The following is a 16,052-nucleotide window of genomic DNA, read 5'->3' as shown; positions in this document are numbered from 1 at the left end:
CAATCACAAAAAATGTCCGCGAAATCCTGGAGGACTTCTCAACTCTCAACAGCTCGAAAAATAAAGATCAGCCCCACCATTTTTGAGTTTGATCTTCAGAGAATCAGATTTATTTGTTTAGGTAGATCTAAATAACTGTACATCTCTAATAATTTCAGACGGACTAAAAACATTTTTTTTTTTTGCATGGGTGGGGTATGCTGTTTGCTGATTAATCGACTTTTGAAGATCATAATGAAAAACTTAAGAACTTAAGGAAATGTTCATAATATTTATAAATGTTATTCAAATGTGACACGTTGTAAGTGTAATGGTGCTCCTTTGTGGTTTCTGCTAATCCTGTGCTGGTTTGCTCTTGTGTCATCCAGAGATGGGCAGTGAGTTGCCAGGTACAGTAGCGATGCCAGGAGCGGTTGGGGCCAGCCAGGTGAGGATGGGAGGAAGCGTGCCAGCCCGTGGGGGCAAGAGGAGATCAGGAGGGTGAGTAGCTGTTGCATTTAACCAATACAAATACATTTATTAATATTCAGTAATTTGGCAGCAGGCTCTGTCTGTCTCTCAACTGGAACATCAGCTCGTAACTTGTTAAACAGTAGCATTAGATGCTGATATCTCTCTTTCTCTTATTACGATGTCGGAAGGATCAACATGTCAATCATTCATATTGTCATGATGTGTGTGAAGCAGCTAGAGAACTTCATACTTTCATTCACTTTGTTTCTTTTTTTCTAAAATTAGCTATCAGCTTCTTGGCTTTGTGGAGGTTGAACAGTAGGTTGTTGTCTGTGCACCACTTTCAAGATTGCTGGTTTCCTCTCAATATAATCTCTCATCTTTGTAATATATGTTACAGTTTATATATTTTAATACTTATTCTATTTAATGCAGTATTATATTTTATATAGTTAGTTTATAGTATATAGTTTATATTTTACTTCCTATTTTTCAACTGCTGCACTAAGTCCCAGATTCTAATTAGATCTTGTTCCAATTATGTATTAAGTAAAAAGAAAATTCACATCTGTATGAGAGCTGTTGGAGGGAGCCTAATTGCCAGTGCCTGCTTTATTGTAATTGTTGTGTACATGACATTATAAACTTGAACTTAATTAACTATTCATTGAAGCTTTAATCTTGCCGGTATTGTTTTCTGTCACCTAGCAGCAGGGTGAGTGTTTCACAGTGGTCTTTTTGGAGAGGTGAAATGTGTGTGGGTGTTTAGGGACTGTCTTCTTCACCGGTTCTTCTTATTCAATATTGCACATTTTGTCTGCTATTGGAGACAAAAAGTAGTGTGGACAGTATTGTACGTATTGTTTTGGTGTTACAATTTGGATAGAGAGCTTTTAGACTGAGAGGGAGAGTGATGTCAAAACTCTCTCATCAATGGAATCCCATTTAACAAGTAAATGGAATTTTTGGTGTGTGTATGGGGGAGGGGGCACTGTACATGAATTCAATACCTTGTAAACTAATTCTCAGGGGCCAAAGCAATGCATTTAACCCATGCACATGCATTAGGCCTACATAAACATGAATAAATAATAGCGAGCTGGAGCAAGGCAAGTGTGTGTGTGTGTGTATGTATGTAGATGAGCCAGGTTATGGTTGAGTAAGAAGATCCTATGATAACAGCAGAGCCACGTGGTGCGTGAAGCCATATCATGCACACAATCTGAGTAGTGACAGCAGCCTAGATGTGGGGGAGGGGACTTTAGTAAACACACCATTCAGTGGGTTAACTTGCCCTCAGGTTCTAGTAGGCCTTTTCCTATAAGCTGCTTTCCTAATAGACCCTTACCTAAGTCCCACTCCTCGAACACAGCTTTGCCAGTCATAGCATAGCTTCGACCAGCTCCAATCAGGGTCTGACGGTTCCACAGACTCTCACACATTCCTTTCAGATTTTCTTCATTTTCTGATTGGGATTTGTGAATTCTCATGAAGGTCAGGTCAAACATACCTGAGGCACATGTAATGGAAGGAGATTTCTTTTAGTTCATTAAATCAGTCCTTAACTAGCATTCCTGCATGTCGTCAACTACTGAAGGTCTGCTGAACGTATATAGATGCTTTTGTTTTTTAATTACTGTAACAGTGAATAAAAACCCACCCTGCTTTATAGAAACATTGTTGTTACACTTTGGTTCTATGTTTACATACTGTGGTCTGTAAATACCCAATGGGTACATACAATGTGGAGCTGTGACAAGGTCTGCAATAGCTGCGACGTAATCCTTGTTGGCCATTTTGATTGTCAAAGTCACTGACGAGCGCAGATTTTTATGTGTGTGTCCGACAACATTATGGAAAGCATCCTGGCAGAGGTAGATTTTTTAGATTTTTAGAATCCATTGAGAGAACTGTAACAACAGAGGGTGGAGCTTAATCAAAGGGTCAGTTGTAATGTAAATGAGAAAGCTCATTTCCATCATCTGGGCAGTGGATTAAGGAAACCTAATTTCCCCATCTAGGTTCCTCCTGGAGAGCTCAGATTTCTTCGCCATGCATATGTGTAACAGGTCTTCCAAAGTACATACGAAGTAATGTTGTAACTGATGTGCATGAGAAGACTGCAGACAGCTGGAAGTAGCTGAATGAAGGAAAAGACATCAGCGATGCATCCTTGTATTTGACATTACTCCAACCAAAGCCCTCTGACACTGAAACTAACACAAAGTAGCCTCAAGAAGTCTGAGTCAGTTTTCACTGATTAACTTTTCACTATTTGGTAACTTCAGACACTCAAGTGTCTGAAGAGTAAGGAATATGTTATGATGTTTGTTATTATTTAATACTGCTAACACTGCACTCAACGGACAATAGACCTGATGAATCTTGTGATAAGTCTGAGAGCACTGTGCCCCTGGAAGTGTTTTGTCAGAGGTCTCAGCCCAAGATTTAATCAAGTTTGTTGGATTTTCGGTTAGATTTGTTCATTTGATGGCGGAGACAGTGGTGAGTATATAATAAGATTAACATTTGTGAGAACTGAGAAATCACAGAAGAAGTTACGGGTGCAAGAGTAAAATTGGAGTCAAACAGGAGTGAAATTGGAAGTTGAAAATGTGCAGTATTTCTTCCTGCATGCGTTATGTTGGTATTATATATTTATTGTGCTAACAATGAAGCTAAAGAGATCTTCCTGTCTACAAAGTAGACCAGTCTAACAGTCACTCAAAAGGTACATGTACTTCTTCTCTGCCAACAATAGGCTATAGGCTAAGTTACAGGGCTAACAGGTGGATGCTAGGCTAATCTTCTCCAGCAAGCTAAGTTTAGCGGCTTAGTAAGTTTGCTAGAACGCCCTTAAATAGCTGTCCATTTGTCCAGTGTGATATCTGCAACCATGTGACACAGACTGACTGACTGAACTGTAGATAGATGCAAAGCTATCTGCAACACACAGTGAGCAGCTGGTTAGTAACTACACTGTCAGAGCTGATGTAGGCTTTGACTTCCCAGGTCCAACAGGAAAACAAAAGACAAGTAACGTTATCATAAACTTCCTCAGCAAACCACTTAAGTTACTACGTGTACCACATTTTGCTTATATTTTCAGGCTGTGCACTTTTTTTCTCCTCCACTTCAATTGTCTTCCTGTCGTGTCAACAGAAGCAGGCTTATCACATACACCCACTGCACTTACAGAAACACCAACTATTAGTTTAGTTTTTTTCACCTTTCATAACCTATATTATTACCTATATTATTATAATATTTTTTTGTAATAAAAAAATTGTAATGTAAAAAAACTAATAAATAAATCTTAATTAAACCGATTATCTATGCAGAATACTGTATTCAGATTTGGCTCCACCTCCACCAATGATTTGACCTGTTTTCATTGAAGAATACCACCAAAGCACCACTAACAAATGCAGCTTGATGTGACTTGGAACAACCAAGAAAGGTTATAGTATACACTGTTTTTGACTGCACACTGACAACAAATTATGACAACAGTTTTTCATTCACTCAACCCAGATTTTAAACAACCACTCCAGCATTTCTCTGTTTGGCTGCTGATGAAATGTTCTCAAAAGGAGGGGATATCCTCCATTGTTCCTGTGTACTTGAGTCGGGTTGAGGATGATGTCACAGCAGTTTGACCCAACTTTGCTACGATGACCAAAGACTCAGAGTTACCATGTTGCTGACACTACAGCTAACTAAGGCCTGCAGCCAGACAACAAACCAGGACCAGCAAAGGAATCCACGTGCAAAAGCAACAAACATGTTCATTTCTGGCTGGTTGCATTAGCGATCTGGTTGTCTCTTTGGCAGTAGCGGCAGCAATAATTGTCTGTTTCCACTTGAAGAAGTTAAAATAAGATAAAAAGATGAAAGTGGAAAAGATAATCACGCAAAGAGCTTGATGTTTGAAAGTGTTTGCACATTTTTTCATCTCAATGATATCAGTGAAATTAATGCAGTCATTGTACAGTGTTTCAGTTGTTTTAGGTGGAGCAGTGGTGATGTTGCGGCCATAAAATGTAACAGTATTGTTAGAGTTATAAAGCTAAGCAGAATGAGGGTGAGTTAAAGTAGACTGTTAGTGAATTTGTCCATAAACCTGAACCATTCAACCAGTGGCTCCAGAATAGTAATTAAGCTTGATGGTTTCTCTGAAAATGTTAATAGTGCTTTGTCTACATGAGGACAATGTATGCAGAGGCACAAACAGGGCGTGCATCTCAGTGCTCTGTGTCACGCTGCTCTGCCTTCTATTTCCATCACCCTTTTGGGTTTCCACTTCAGTCAACTCTGTAGTTTATTGTACAAGACTGCATTTGTAAAATGTAGCAGCCTACTATGTTGTTATACTACGAGGCTGTTTGTACTGAGCTGACACATCTGATAATAATGTTCTTTAAAGCACGCTTTAATTTTCTCAAAAAAACAATTCCTTTTTTATCATAATTACTGTCTTGTCTGTTGCATGCAAGCTCCTGAATAGTTTCTTCAGATGCATTGATGTTGACCACCAACATCTGGATTTTGTCTTCAGTGGGAAAGGGTACAATTGTCATTCATTTCCAGGTCATATGACTGCAGTAGGTAGGGATATTTAACAGCTCCAGCTCTGATTGGTTGTAATGGAAACACCCGGGTGGACATGCTAATCTCTTCCTCTTTTCTGACGTGATGCTAGGACACATGTTGAACTCATGAAATTTGGCGCATAAATATTTTTCCATCTGTCTCTGTTAATGTAGTACTTGAACATCCTTCAGTCGAGGTTGAGTTTGACAGAGAGACAGAAGTTAAAGATGTCAAAAAGGATCCACTGTACCATTATCACCGTGCTGCGTGTCAGCACCAGTTTGGTACTGCACAAGTAGCTCTCTGTGGCCACTTCCGCAGTCAGCTGATAATGTAAAATGTTGTTGTTTAGGACTTAGTCTTAACATTTGGATACAGTGAGTTATATGATCTGCTCCTTTCTGCTGTTCCCTTTTTTCCCAGCGTGCTTGTGACCAGAAAGGAGGAGTAAAAATTGGCAGGAGTAGAAAGTGGCTCATCACTTTTCTGTGGTGACATGCTGAAGTCAAACCATCGACTGTGTAATTAGGATTGTTTAAAAAGTTATGATACCAGTACCAATACCTGTTCCCTTAAAGTGATACACACAGTAGAGTACTAGTTTATTTATTTATTTATTATTGTTGTTTTGGTGGCATCTCGTTCATGTTGAACTGCCACCTCCATCAAATGCACCACTTCACTTGACCATCACAGATGTTGAATCAAAGAATGATAACAATAATAATAATTAGAGTAGAATTTTATTTTATATCTGGGTAGATAAAGGATCAAATGCATTTATTGTTTAGCTGGAGAAATTAAAATACTTCTTGGAACTGGGTTTGGGTCTAATGTCTCAGTGTATTAAGTTATATTATACTCAGCTGTGGGAACTATCCAGTACTGGCCAGGTAAACACACTGATCGTGTCTGCAGAAACACCTTTGTCACTTTACAACAGCAGAACCAAATGAAGAATAACTCTGTCACTTCAAACTGATGTCTGCGCTTTACCTCCGTCTGTAGTCATCTCTGTGGATGTTTTTGATTTCTTTAGTCATGAGAGATCACCGTCAGCTCTCAGTCTAACAGAAGTACGTTTCCTGTGGTTTTTTCTCAGAATGGACTTTGATGACGAAGACGGAGAGGGACCTAGCAAATTTTCAAGGTGAGACCGCCGAAAGCACATAGCACTGGTCCTGTCTGACCTGTGTGGAATGTTTTGAACTAGTTCACAAAGTCATACAGATCTTGTTTTAGGGTATCCGCAGGTAAGATTAATTAAAGATCTTAGGATGAATGTTTTTAAATAGTTGGAAGTCATTTTTCACCATGGTCTTTGAATTTGAAAATTGGTTAGTAATACGGTGTGCATGCATGTTGCCAAACAGGAAATTTAAAATGCATTTAAAATATCTCACAAAATCCAAATTTGTTTTTGAGAACCCTGCAGATACTCTCTGTAACATTGACTGTTGCGTGGACATCTCATGACTTAATTTTTATTTGCCTCCATTAGAAATACAGTGCTCTGCTGTGTATCCAAGTCTTTCTGTCACTGCATCTCAACCGTCCTTTCACATTTTATTTAATTTATCTCAACTTGTTTTCCTTTTCTTCCTTCTCATATTGTGCAGTGTGTAAGTCTGTAGGATATACAGTAAGTGCTTTGTTTCTGAGCTGACAACAGTGGATTTGTTGCTGCCAAGTTGAGTAGTAGCAGTGGGGAGGAGGAGCTGCTCTCTGCTGAACACAGGAGGAACTGCACTCTTATTAATGGACAGCAGTGTAACATGTATGATTTATCTGGCTACAGCAAAGCTTCAAAATCAAGCTGTGAAAGGGTTTGCCACTGTACATGCACTTTGTACATATGTTATTCCCATAAAACAATTCACTGCTGTTTTCCCTAGCCCTGCTTCCCAATTTGTAACACACTGATTCACAGAGACTAATAAATATTGGCAAAGAAGACCAGTTCAATGTTTTTGGGGTGTTTCGGGGAAGAAATTGAAATACACTTTTTAGGTTGTAGCAAGGAGCTGAAAGGGACAAATGAATGCTAATTTAAATTCTGAGAATTTAGAAAGGTTCTTTTTAAAAAAATATTTGAACAGTGTAAATTTAATATGCTATGTAAATTTTAACAAAAATTCAGTAGTAGTTAAGATCTAGAACAATCTACACTTAAACTGTTAATTTCCTCAAATGACCATTGTGGTATTGTTCATTTGGTTTCATCAAATGTTTAAAACATATCTGAATGTCTCACCATCCATGTTGTTGCCTGGAAAAAAAACCCTTGAAGGTATTTAGGATCCTGATGCAAGATACGGAAAAACAGAAAGAAAGCTTTAATGTCATAAAGCTAAATTCAGAACAATAAAAACAAAAGAAGCAGACATGGGCAAATCAAAAAAACAAAAAACAAACTAGAAAGACAGAGAACACAGACAGGACTACTGAGGGAAAACACAAGCAGCAAATATGACAAAGTGATGAAAGAGCAGGGCTGAATACACAGGAGATTGATCAGGGCAGGTGAAACTACCTGGACACTCACAAAGAGAGGAAGTGTAAAAACATGGCCCATGAGAAGCATTCAGAATAAAACAGGAATTAACTTAAACCCCAAACTATGACAGCTGCCTTGTTGTCACAGTTTGCTTTACAGTCTATTGTAAAGCAGAGTCCAGTGATGTCATCTCACCCTACGATGTCAGCAGATAAGTTTGGTAGTTAATCTAACCAATAAGAACAAAAGCCACAACTCTAAAAACATAACAACCAAGAATGTAGAATAGCATAGTTTAATAAGTAACCTAACCCTCCTCAAGTGGAACAGAACAGCTGTACCGGTTACACCAGCCATTGGCACCCTGTTTTTTCCACTTTTGCCCATGTTGTTACCATCAAACTCTGAATCATCTACTCACATGCATTAACCATTGCATGATATGAATATGGATAGTGATGTTGCTACATGATGCTTTTCATCTGTTTATTTGTATGCTGTGTTACATGCTGTGTCCTGTCTTCTCTGTAGGTATGATGATGATCAGATTCCTGGTGGGGATAAGGAGAGATACGCCAGGTAGGCTTAGCCAGCTGGGGCCACAGAGGATTTTCCATTGACTCAGGGATCAACAGACCTGCACTTTTTACATCTGCTTTTATCTGAACAAACTGAAATACTAACAACACATGGTAGGGTTTATATACCAATAAATTAGCTCAATATTGGTATATTAGTGTTAACCGTCAATATGAAAGTTCTTATCACCCACTTTTTTTTTGTTATGTGTCATATCAGATGTCTGATATGTCAGATGCCACTCAGAGAAATGTCCCAGCAACATACTGAAACGTTGCCTCCCACGTTTTAGCACTGTATCCTATGATCATAGACATCAACATAATTAGCCCAAGATATGAGCTCCCTGGGTGCTCAGTTTTCACATTGCTAATTGAAAAGCTTGTGTGAAGCTTGTAGATGAACCAACATGTTCATCTTTATTATGATATACAGTATATAGCAAGACTGAATACACGCCCATGCATTATCACTTAAACTTCAAAATTCAATCATTCAAACTATGTCCTCTGAGAATAATTGTAATAGTTTCAGTTTATAATGTAGGACATGGTACAAGGATTACTGTGGCACTGTTGTTCTTGTGACTACTCAGACGTTACGGAGGACAAAGCTTTCCCAAAAAGCAAGAAAGGAAGCCATGAAAAGATGAGCATCGGCAGCACGTTCCTTGGTCACACAAAAATAAATTCCTGGATCGGATAGATTCTAGCATGCTTGACATGGACCAGGCCAAGACTGCCACAGTGACCACATAGCACCATGTGGGGCTGCATGAGTGCCAAAGTTGTTGGGGAGCGGACATTTATATTAAATTTGTATAGCCAAATACTGAAAAGATGAGTCTCAAGAAGCTTGGCAGGAAAGGGATTTAATGATAACAAACGCTATGTTTTTAAAAGGGGAATAAAGCGAAAACTATGAGATGATTTGAATCCGATAGAATACCTTTGGAGGTCTTTGAAAGCAGAAAGCAGTGCAATACAATCTGTCCAGCAAAGAGCAACTGAAACGAATCATCTGTGATGGATGGCACAACATCTCTCTATGCACGACTGGTGTCATCCATACCCAGCAGGATCAAATGTGTCATCAAACATAAGGGTGGATTTAGAAAAAAAAAATAATAAAAGAAGACTGATGACCAGTGAGCTGACTTTTGTTAAATTAGTCAACAAACATTTATGTTTACCAAAGTAATTGGCTTCATTCCTCCGGTTAACATGCCAAATTGTGCAGAGGTGTAACATATTTGTAAAAATATGGGACAATAATGAACTGACAACTTCAGAGCTTAGCGAGAAGTGTCAGTTTCTATATTAACAGGTTTATTACGTGCAAACATCTAAAAGCCTTTCTTGCCGTAACCTTGTGTGTTCCTGCCGGCTGCTGCCTCTTCTGAAGAAACATCCTAACAAGCAAAGTAAAATGTCTCATGAAAGAACTCGCTGAATGACCTTCGGTTTTCCCTCAGAGGAAGACACAACACAAGAAGTATCTGAAAATGTGAAAATATAAGCTTACAAGCACCTTTTTTCAACTGGGCGACATCAGTTGTTCAAGACAACTGATGCCCTGAAGCTGTCGCTTGTAAAGAGTGAGATGTAATGGTTAAATCAGCCCTCCAGTGTTTCATTTTCAGACTAAAATAGATCATAGTTTGCAGTTTAAACCAAAGACTGGAGAGAGAAATCATGATCAGATGCATCATTGCTGTTGATCATCACCAGCCTGCACCCTCTCCAAGCATCCAACTGCCCTTTTCTCTGTTTTAGAGAGAACCACAGTGAGATTGAGCGACGCAGACGCAACAAAATGACCCAGTACATCACTGAGCTGTCAGACATGGTCCCAACCTGCAGCGCCCTGGCCCGAAAGCCTGATAAGCTGACCATATTGCGTATGGCTGTCTCCCATATGAAATCCATGAGGGGCACTGGCAACACATCGACTGACGGGGCCTACAAGCCCTCCTTTCTCACTGAACAGGTCTGTACTGTCAGAGACCCAAAGCTTTATCATAGATCATTTACAAATAGGAAACATGCTCATCCTTATCCTCATTGTTTTTCTTTTATCATTTCACTGCATTGAATCACAGCACTGATCGACGGAAAAGAAGTGAAAACCAATTTCTCCAAATTCACATACACAAAATAATTGTGGAAATGCTCAGTTTGGGGAGCGAGATAAACATTTTCTATCCAGCTCCCTACGTGACTGCGTAAATGCATATCTGTCACTTATCAGTATCTACATTTATACTGATAAACTGTATCTATGTGCTGTGTGCATTTATTTCTGCACAGGCTTGATCAGTTAGGTCAAAAAACCTAATGAGTGTATGTAGCACTCTTTTGTGTAATACATTTCCCTCAGGGGAACAGTCCCTTAATGGACAAGGTCCTCTACTTTTCTGAAGACAAAAGAGATCTGCCTTCTTGTTATTATTGAACTTCAAAGCTGCACAACAAAAGCACTACAGTAACAGGGTTCAGTAAGCTTGAAAGTGCTTACTGTGGGACACTCAGTGACCTGTGTTACCAAAGCTGCTCACTGCATGAGTCCTGCGAATTTTCCGAGAAACTGCAACAGTTTTGGCAATGGGAAAACTGGAAAATGACTCCCTGGGCAGATCACTACCTACTAATCTAGAGAGTGGTTTGAGACACACCCTGAGACAGATCAGTGTCTGATGTCCTGATTTGTAATGGCAATATACATTTAAGACCATAACCGCTTTGCAATTCACAGCCTGTTCTGTCACCATTCAACAAGTTCATTATGTCTTTTTGACGTACTCAGGTTTTGAGTTAAAGATAATGAGGGTACAGTGCTCCTTAAAACTTATCTGACTCGTACACTTGTATAATTATGTTAATTAGTGAGTGTTAGACAGCATACAGCAAAATATAAATAGGCTACCTCCTCCTCTTGCCTGTGTGCTCATGTACCACCCTGCTCCCTGTAGGAGCTGAAACATTTGATCCTGGAGGCGGCGGACGGCTTCCTGTTCGTGGTTGCTGCAGAGACGGGTCGGGTGATCTACGTGTCGGACTCTGTGACACCAGTGCTGAACCAAACCCAGTCAGAGTGGTTTGGCAGCACTCTATATGAGCAGGTCCACCCTGACGATGTGGAAAAGCTACGGGAACAGCTCAGTACTTCAGAGAACTCCATGACAGGTAGAGGTTGTCACAAAGAATTTTCTTACAGCTGAATATTGTTGTTTTTTCTTTTTCTTTTTTTTTTTTGTTAATTACTGCAGTGATCACACATCTAAATCCCAGTCTAGAATGAAAATATTCTGGATTTGCTCTGTTTTTCAGCACAGACTCTCTTTGGTGTTATTCTTGGTTTTTTTTGTGCCACTGGGTTGACTCACTGAACGTCTGTCATTGAACAACGGCTCTCACTCACTCCTCAAAGGCAGACCATTAAACCAGGAAAATAAAACGACAAAAATCCAGCTGGCCATCTCTGATAGCAGATATATCTGTCTGCACTCCTACCTGTCGGGTACTACCACTTGTTTCATTTGTCACAGTGATGCATGTGGAATCGGCCTTTTTCATGGCAGACATTTTAACTTGCCGTAGCAGGAAAAGCTGTGGTTGAAGTTCACATCTGTCGGTCTTTGCTTTTAGAGGGATTACATTGATAATTTACTTTAGTAAGAAAGCTTTTGTTGTGCTTACAGTAACAGATCAGCGTCTGGTAGGCCTCGACGTGCAGGAGAGAAACCAGACCCACATGATGGAGGGATTTCAAGCTTGACTGAGATAATGATCTGAATAGTGTAAGCTAATAAGGCGGAATTCTCAAATCAAATGAACATAGTTGCCATGAGAGGTCCCTTATGTGAAACCGGTTGTATAATGTTTTCTGCTACTTTTTTGGGCTCCTCAGCCTCTGCCTCAATTTAGACCCTTTTTTCAACCATTTTTAATGTATTAAGTGATTTCTTCCATGTCTTGTATCTTTCATATCAGGGGATAATTCTATAAGGGTGTACAATGATTGTGTTATAAGGCACTTAGGACTGTGAAAGTGACATTTTAAAATGTAAAAATCTCAGACATGCTAATAGTGCTCACTAGAGGGCAGCATTGTCTTGTAAATTCCTCTGCAGCCTTTCAGTGGAGCCTCTGAGTTTGTATTTGAATTTGTTGGTCTTTCCATCTGACACTGAAAACCCAGCATGGGGCATGTAACCCACATAACACAGTAAGACTTGAAAGATGAGAATACACACAAGAGTATATGCCTATGCACATCCTATCAAATCCCACCATTTCTCAGAGTTGATAGTGGAACTAAAGCAGTATGTTTTGGAGACTTTTCCTCTTTCTGCTTCTCACAGTTTGAACTTTGTTGCGTGTCTGTTACAGGAATGTTTTTTTTAACTTGCTGGCTTGGAAGGTCTGAACAGCATTAATCAGCCACAAGTGGAACAAATGATTGTTTGCTGCACACCAGTTGTTACTCTCAGTAGTTCAGTGTGGGAATAATAAGTGATCTGTTTACTGTTTTGGAATGTTTGGGTGAGGGAGGGGGGCCAGGGGTATTACAAATGTGGTGATCCCTGCATTTTATTAGCTAGTATTCGATATTTGCGTTTAATATTTTTTTTTGGAACTTAAGATTGCCTTTATGACCAATATCATTGGATGATGGTGGAGTAGCATCAAATTCAGCAAAGAGGACAGGTTTTAAACATATGTCATTTCTGCCTAAAGGTGTCAACCAAAACGGTAGGCAATTTTGACTGTTTAGGGGACTCTTGAGAGGAACTATTCACTGGAGAGCTCCCTGAGAACTTAATACCCTCAGAGGCTTTTTTTCCTCTTTGCATTCACACCACCAATAGGAAGGCAGAACGGGCATTAGCCAGCCAACGGTTGGTATGGTAATGTCACTTGTGCACTACATATAATAACAACAACAATTTGACAGGCACTTATGTGCGTTTTGTTCCATTTTTTTTAAGGCTATAGTTACAGGCTGGGTGGTGCAGTGGTTAGCACTGTTGCCTCATAGCAAGAGGGTTCTAGGTTTGAATCCCAGTCTGGGCCCTTCTATGTGGAGTTTGCATGTTCTCCCTGTCCCTGCGTGGGTTTTCTCCAGGTTCTCCGGCTTCCTCCCACAATACCAAAGACAGAGGCTAATTAGCTACTCTACATTGCTCCTAGCTGTGTGTGCGTGGTTGTCTGTCTTTGTGTGTGTCAGGCCTGTGATTGACTGACAACCAGTCCAGGGTGTACCCCGCCTCTCCCATAGCCCCCCACGACCTTGCCGGATAAGCGGTATAGAAAATGGATGAATGGATAGGTACAAGCTGTTGTTTACACAGCTAACATTTCACACAGGATTTTAAAATATCATAACAACATAATATTGTTCAGAAAACAGAAGATGGCTCCAGAAGATGTACAAATGTTTTCACAGTAGTACAAATCATGACTAGTAAATGGATGCTGATGTTTAAAACAGGTTCATAAAAGCTGGAGTTGGAGTGCCAGAGAATAGCATGTGCTTGTTTTGTTTGTTTCCTGTGTTCTTTGGGCAAGGTTTCGATGATGTATCTCGTCTGTTATGTGTTTACCATGGTCATCAGGCTTCTCTCGTCTGTCTGCATCTGCTTGAAACAACATCATAGTCATGTGCTTGCGTGTGAAGTTCCAGTCAGCTTCATATTTGTGAGATACTGAGAATTCCTTTTCCATCTGGAAGGGATCAGACACATTCTAATGACCATGGAGACTGATTATGCAGGTTATGGTAACAGAGCCAAGCTGTCGGGTCTCACCTTCCTCTTTGCCTCCATCCTGCACAAACTGAACCTTAATGTGAGCCATAATCCTACACCAAACCACTTCAACCATGTGACCCTTGGAGGTCCTTGGAGCAATTGTTCTGTGTCCCATAGCAAAATAAGATTCTTAATTCGATTCACAAAGGCTGCCAGTTACAAAATTATTAAGATCTGCTTATCATATATTTAAGTGTTGATGGTTCTTAAATTGAAAAATTGAACCGTATCAAGACTTAGAGAGTCTTTGCAAACTCTCAGTGCTGTCGAGACCTCAGTGTGGTGTTGGTGTAGGTCTCTTTTGGCAGCTACAGTGATCAGCTGTCTTCACATGAATTCCTCTCTTTTCATCTCTGCCTCAATGCCAGGAAATGGCTGGGTACTTAGCTCACACAAATGGCATTTTGATGTTCATCACAGTCTCATAAATTTGCTCTCTAAGAGCCTTTTACTTAGAGTCCATTAGAACAGTATCTCTTATGTGATGGACATGACACAGTTTGGTTAAATACTGTAGACTAATACTACCTGAATTTATTCTAATGGGACATTTTACTTATGTCTGAACAGGTATACAGGTAACAGTGTTCGGCTTTGGTGCACAAACTGAGTTAGTGACAATAAATAAGATATTTTGGATGTCCATCTGTGAAAGTTAAAAAATGGCTGTGCTCTACAGTGACACTGTCAGTCAGTCATGAGGTCAGCCTGTCAGACTGTGTTGTCCACTGCAAATTCTGGGCATCTGGCTAAATTGCTATGACATTTATTAAGGATACAGTCTGTAGAAAATGGTCTCTGACACAGATTTTATTCTTTGTGGCTAATGTGGCTAAAAGCATAAATATGTGACAAATGAGAGCCTCAACAATAAGCTGAGGAAGATTTTTTTTTTGTTTCTTAAAACTTAAACTGAATTCTCCAGCAATCTTACTTTGGTATGTTTTCAGGTTATGCTTCCATCCCATGTGAACACAGTTTCTTTTGGGAATTTCTCTGAATTTGGCACCATTGTCCGCTCAAGGATGAACTGCCGAGAGAGTATGTTTGACCTTTGTGTGTTAACAGGACGGATTCTGGACCTGAAGACAGGGACGGTGAAGAAGGAGGGACAGCAGTCCTCCATGAGGATGTGCATGGGCTCACGACGTTCCTTCATCTGCCGCATGAGGTGTGTGTGACTCTGTGAATAAGTGTATGTGTTCTAATTTCGGTTCTGTGGAACAAAAAGTTTTATGACATCCAAACTTTTTTTTCCCCCGGACATCTGCCATGAGGTGTTCGTTGTAACTCCATGGAGGCTACAGGAAGGTCTAATGTGCACAATGTGGTTCCTGATTTATTTTCATGAATAACAATGTTTTAAAAGCACAAACAGCGTCATTAAAAAGGTTGAGTGATATTTTTAGTGATGAACACGGTGCACTGTCATACTGCTTTGATCATGTACTAAAAGTCTAGTTCTTGTGCGTGTATACATTGTTTTTAATGAATCATTCTGTCAGTAATAGATTGAGATAATGACTCAATGAAATGAATTAGATTTAGCTAAAATGAAGTATGTTGAAAACAAATGAGTCCTCTGATATAAGGTCACTGATATAAGGCCATATTACAGTAAATTTGAAACATTTGACATGCCAGTAAGCTGAAAGGGTTCACAGTGGTAAACAGCAGGTGCTCAAGTAATGTGACAGGCAGTCAGCAGCATGGAGCGCACAAAGTGACAGCCATTATACGTTTGCAAAGACATGAACGGCAGTTTTCTTTATTTCACTTGCTTCATGCCCCTGCTGAGTTATTTCTGATTAGCCCCCACTGTTGGCTAATGTGTGGACCTGTGTCAAACTGTCAGGGTGAGTCAAAGGCAGAGAAAGAAACTAGATGGAAGATTCCAGCAGAGGTGAAAAGTAGGGTGGAGTATTCTGTTATTTTGAAACAGTATGTCCACTTCATTTCATTTCGCCCTGTGTCATGCTGACAGAAGTGCACCCATGGCACTGACCTGACCTTTCCTTCAGCGCTTTCTCAACTGTGACTTATTCTGTGGCATTGTGTTGTGTGATGAAACTGCACAGTTAAGAGTGGCCTTGCATTATGACCAACCCAAGACACACC

At 39.9% G+C, this 16,052-nt stretch overlaps 1 protein-coding gene across 2 annotated transcripts in view; it reads left to right on the top strand.

Annotated features, from left to right (window-relative positions):
• Window positions 1-16,052, top strand: part of arnt2 (aryl-hydrocarbon receptor nuclear translocator 2) — a 55,416-nt gene that overhangs the window by 6,357 nt on the left and 33,007 nt on the right. Inside the window, exons 2-7 of one of the 2 annotated variants that reach the window (XM_046389063.1) lie at window positions 369-480; window positions 6,149-6,196; window positions 8,075-8,122; window positions 9,898-10,111; window positions 11,094-11,307; window positions 15,003-15,105. In XM_046389063.1, coding sequence (XP_046245019.1) covers window positions 369-480; window positions 6,149-6,196; window positions 8,075-8,122; window positions 9,898-10,111; window positions 11,094-11,307; window positions 15,003-15,105 — 739 coding nt within the window. The remainder of the gene's footprint in view (window positions 1-368; window positions 481-6,148; window positions 6,197-8,074; window positions 8,123-9,897; window positions 10,112-11,093; window positions 11,308-15,002; window positions 15,106-16,052) is intronic. The other variant, XM_046389140.1, reaches the window with a different exon arrangement.

Source organism: Scatophagus argus, chromosome 1 (genome assembly GCF_020382885.2).
Source record: "Scatophagus argus isolate fScaArg1 chromosome 1, fScaArg1.pri, whole genome shotgun sequence".
Taxonomy (NCBI): Eukaryota; Metazoa; Chordata; class Actinopteri; family Scatophagidae; genus Scatophagus; species Scatophagus argus.
Note: the sequence above shows the minus strand (reverse complement) of the source record. Positions and strands in the feature narration are given on the sequence as shown.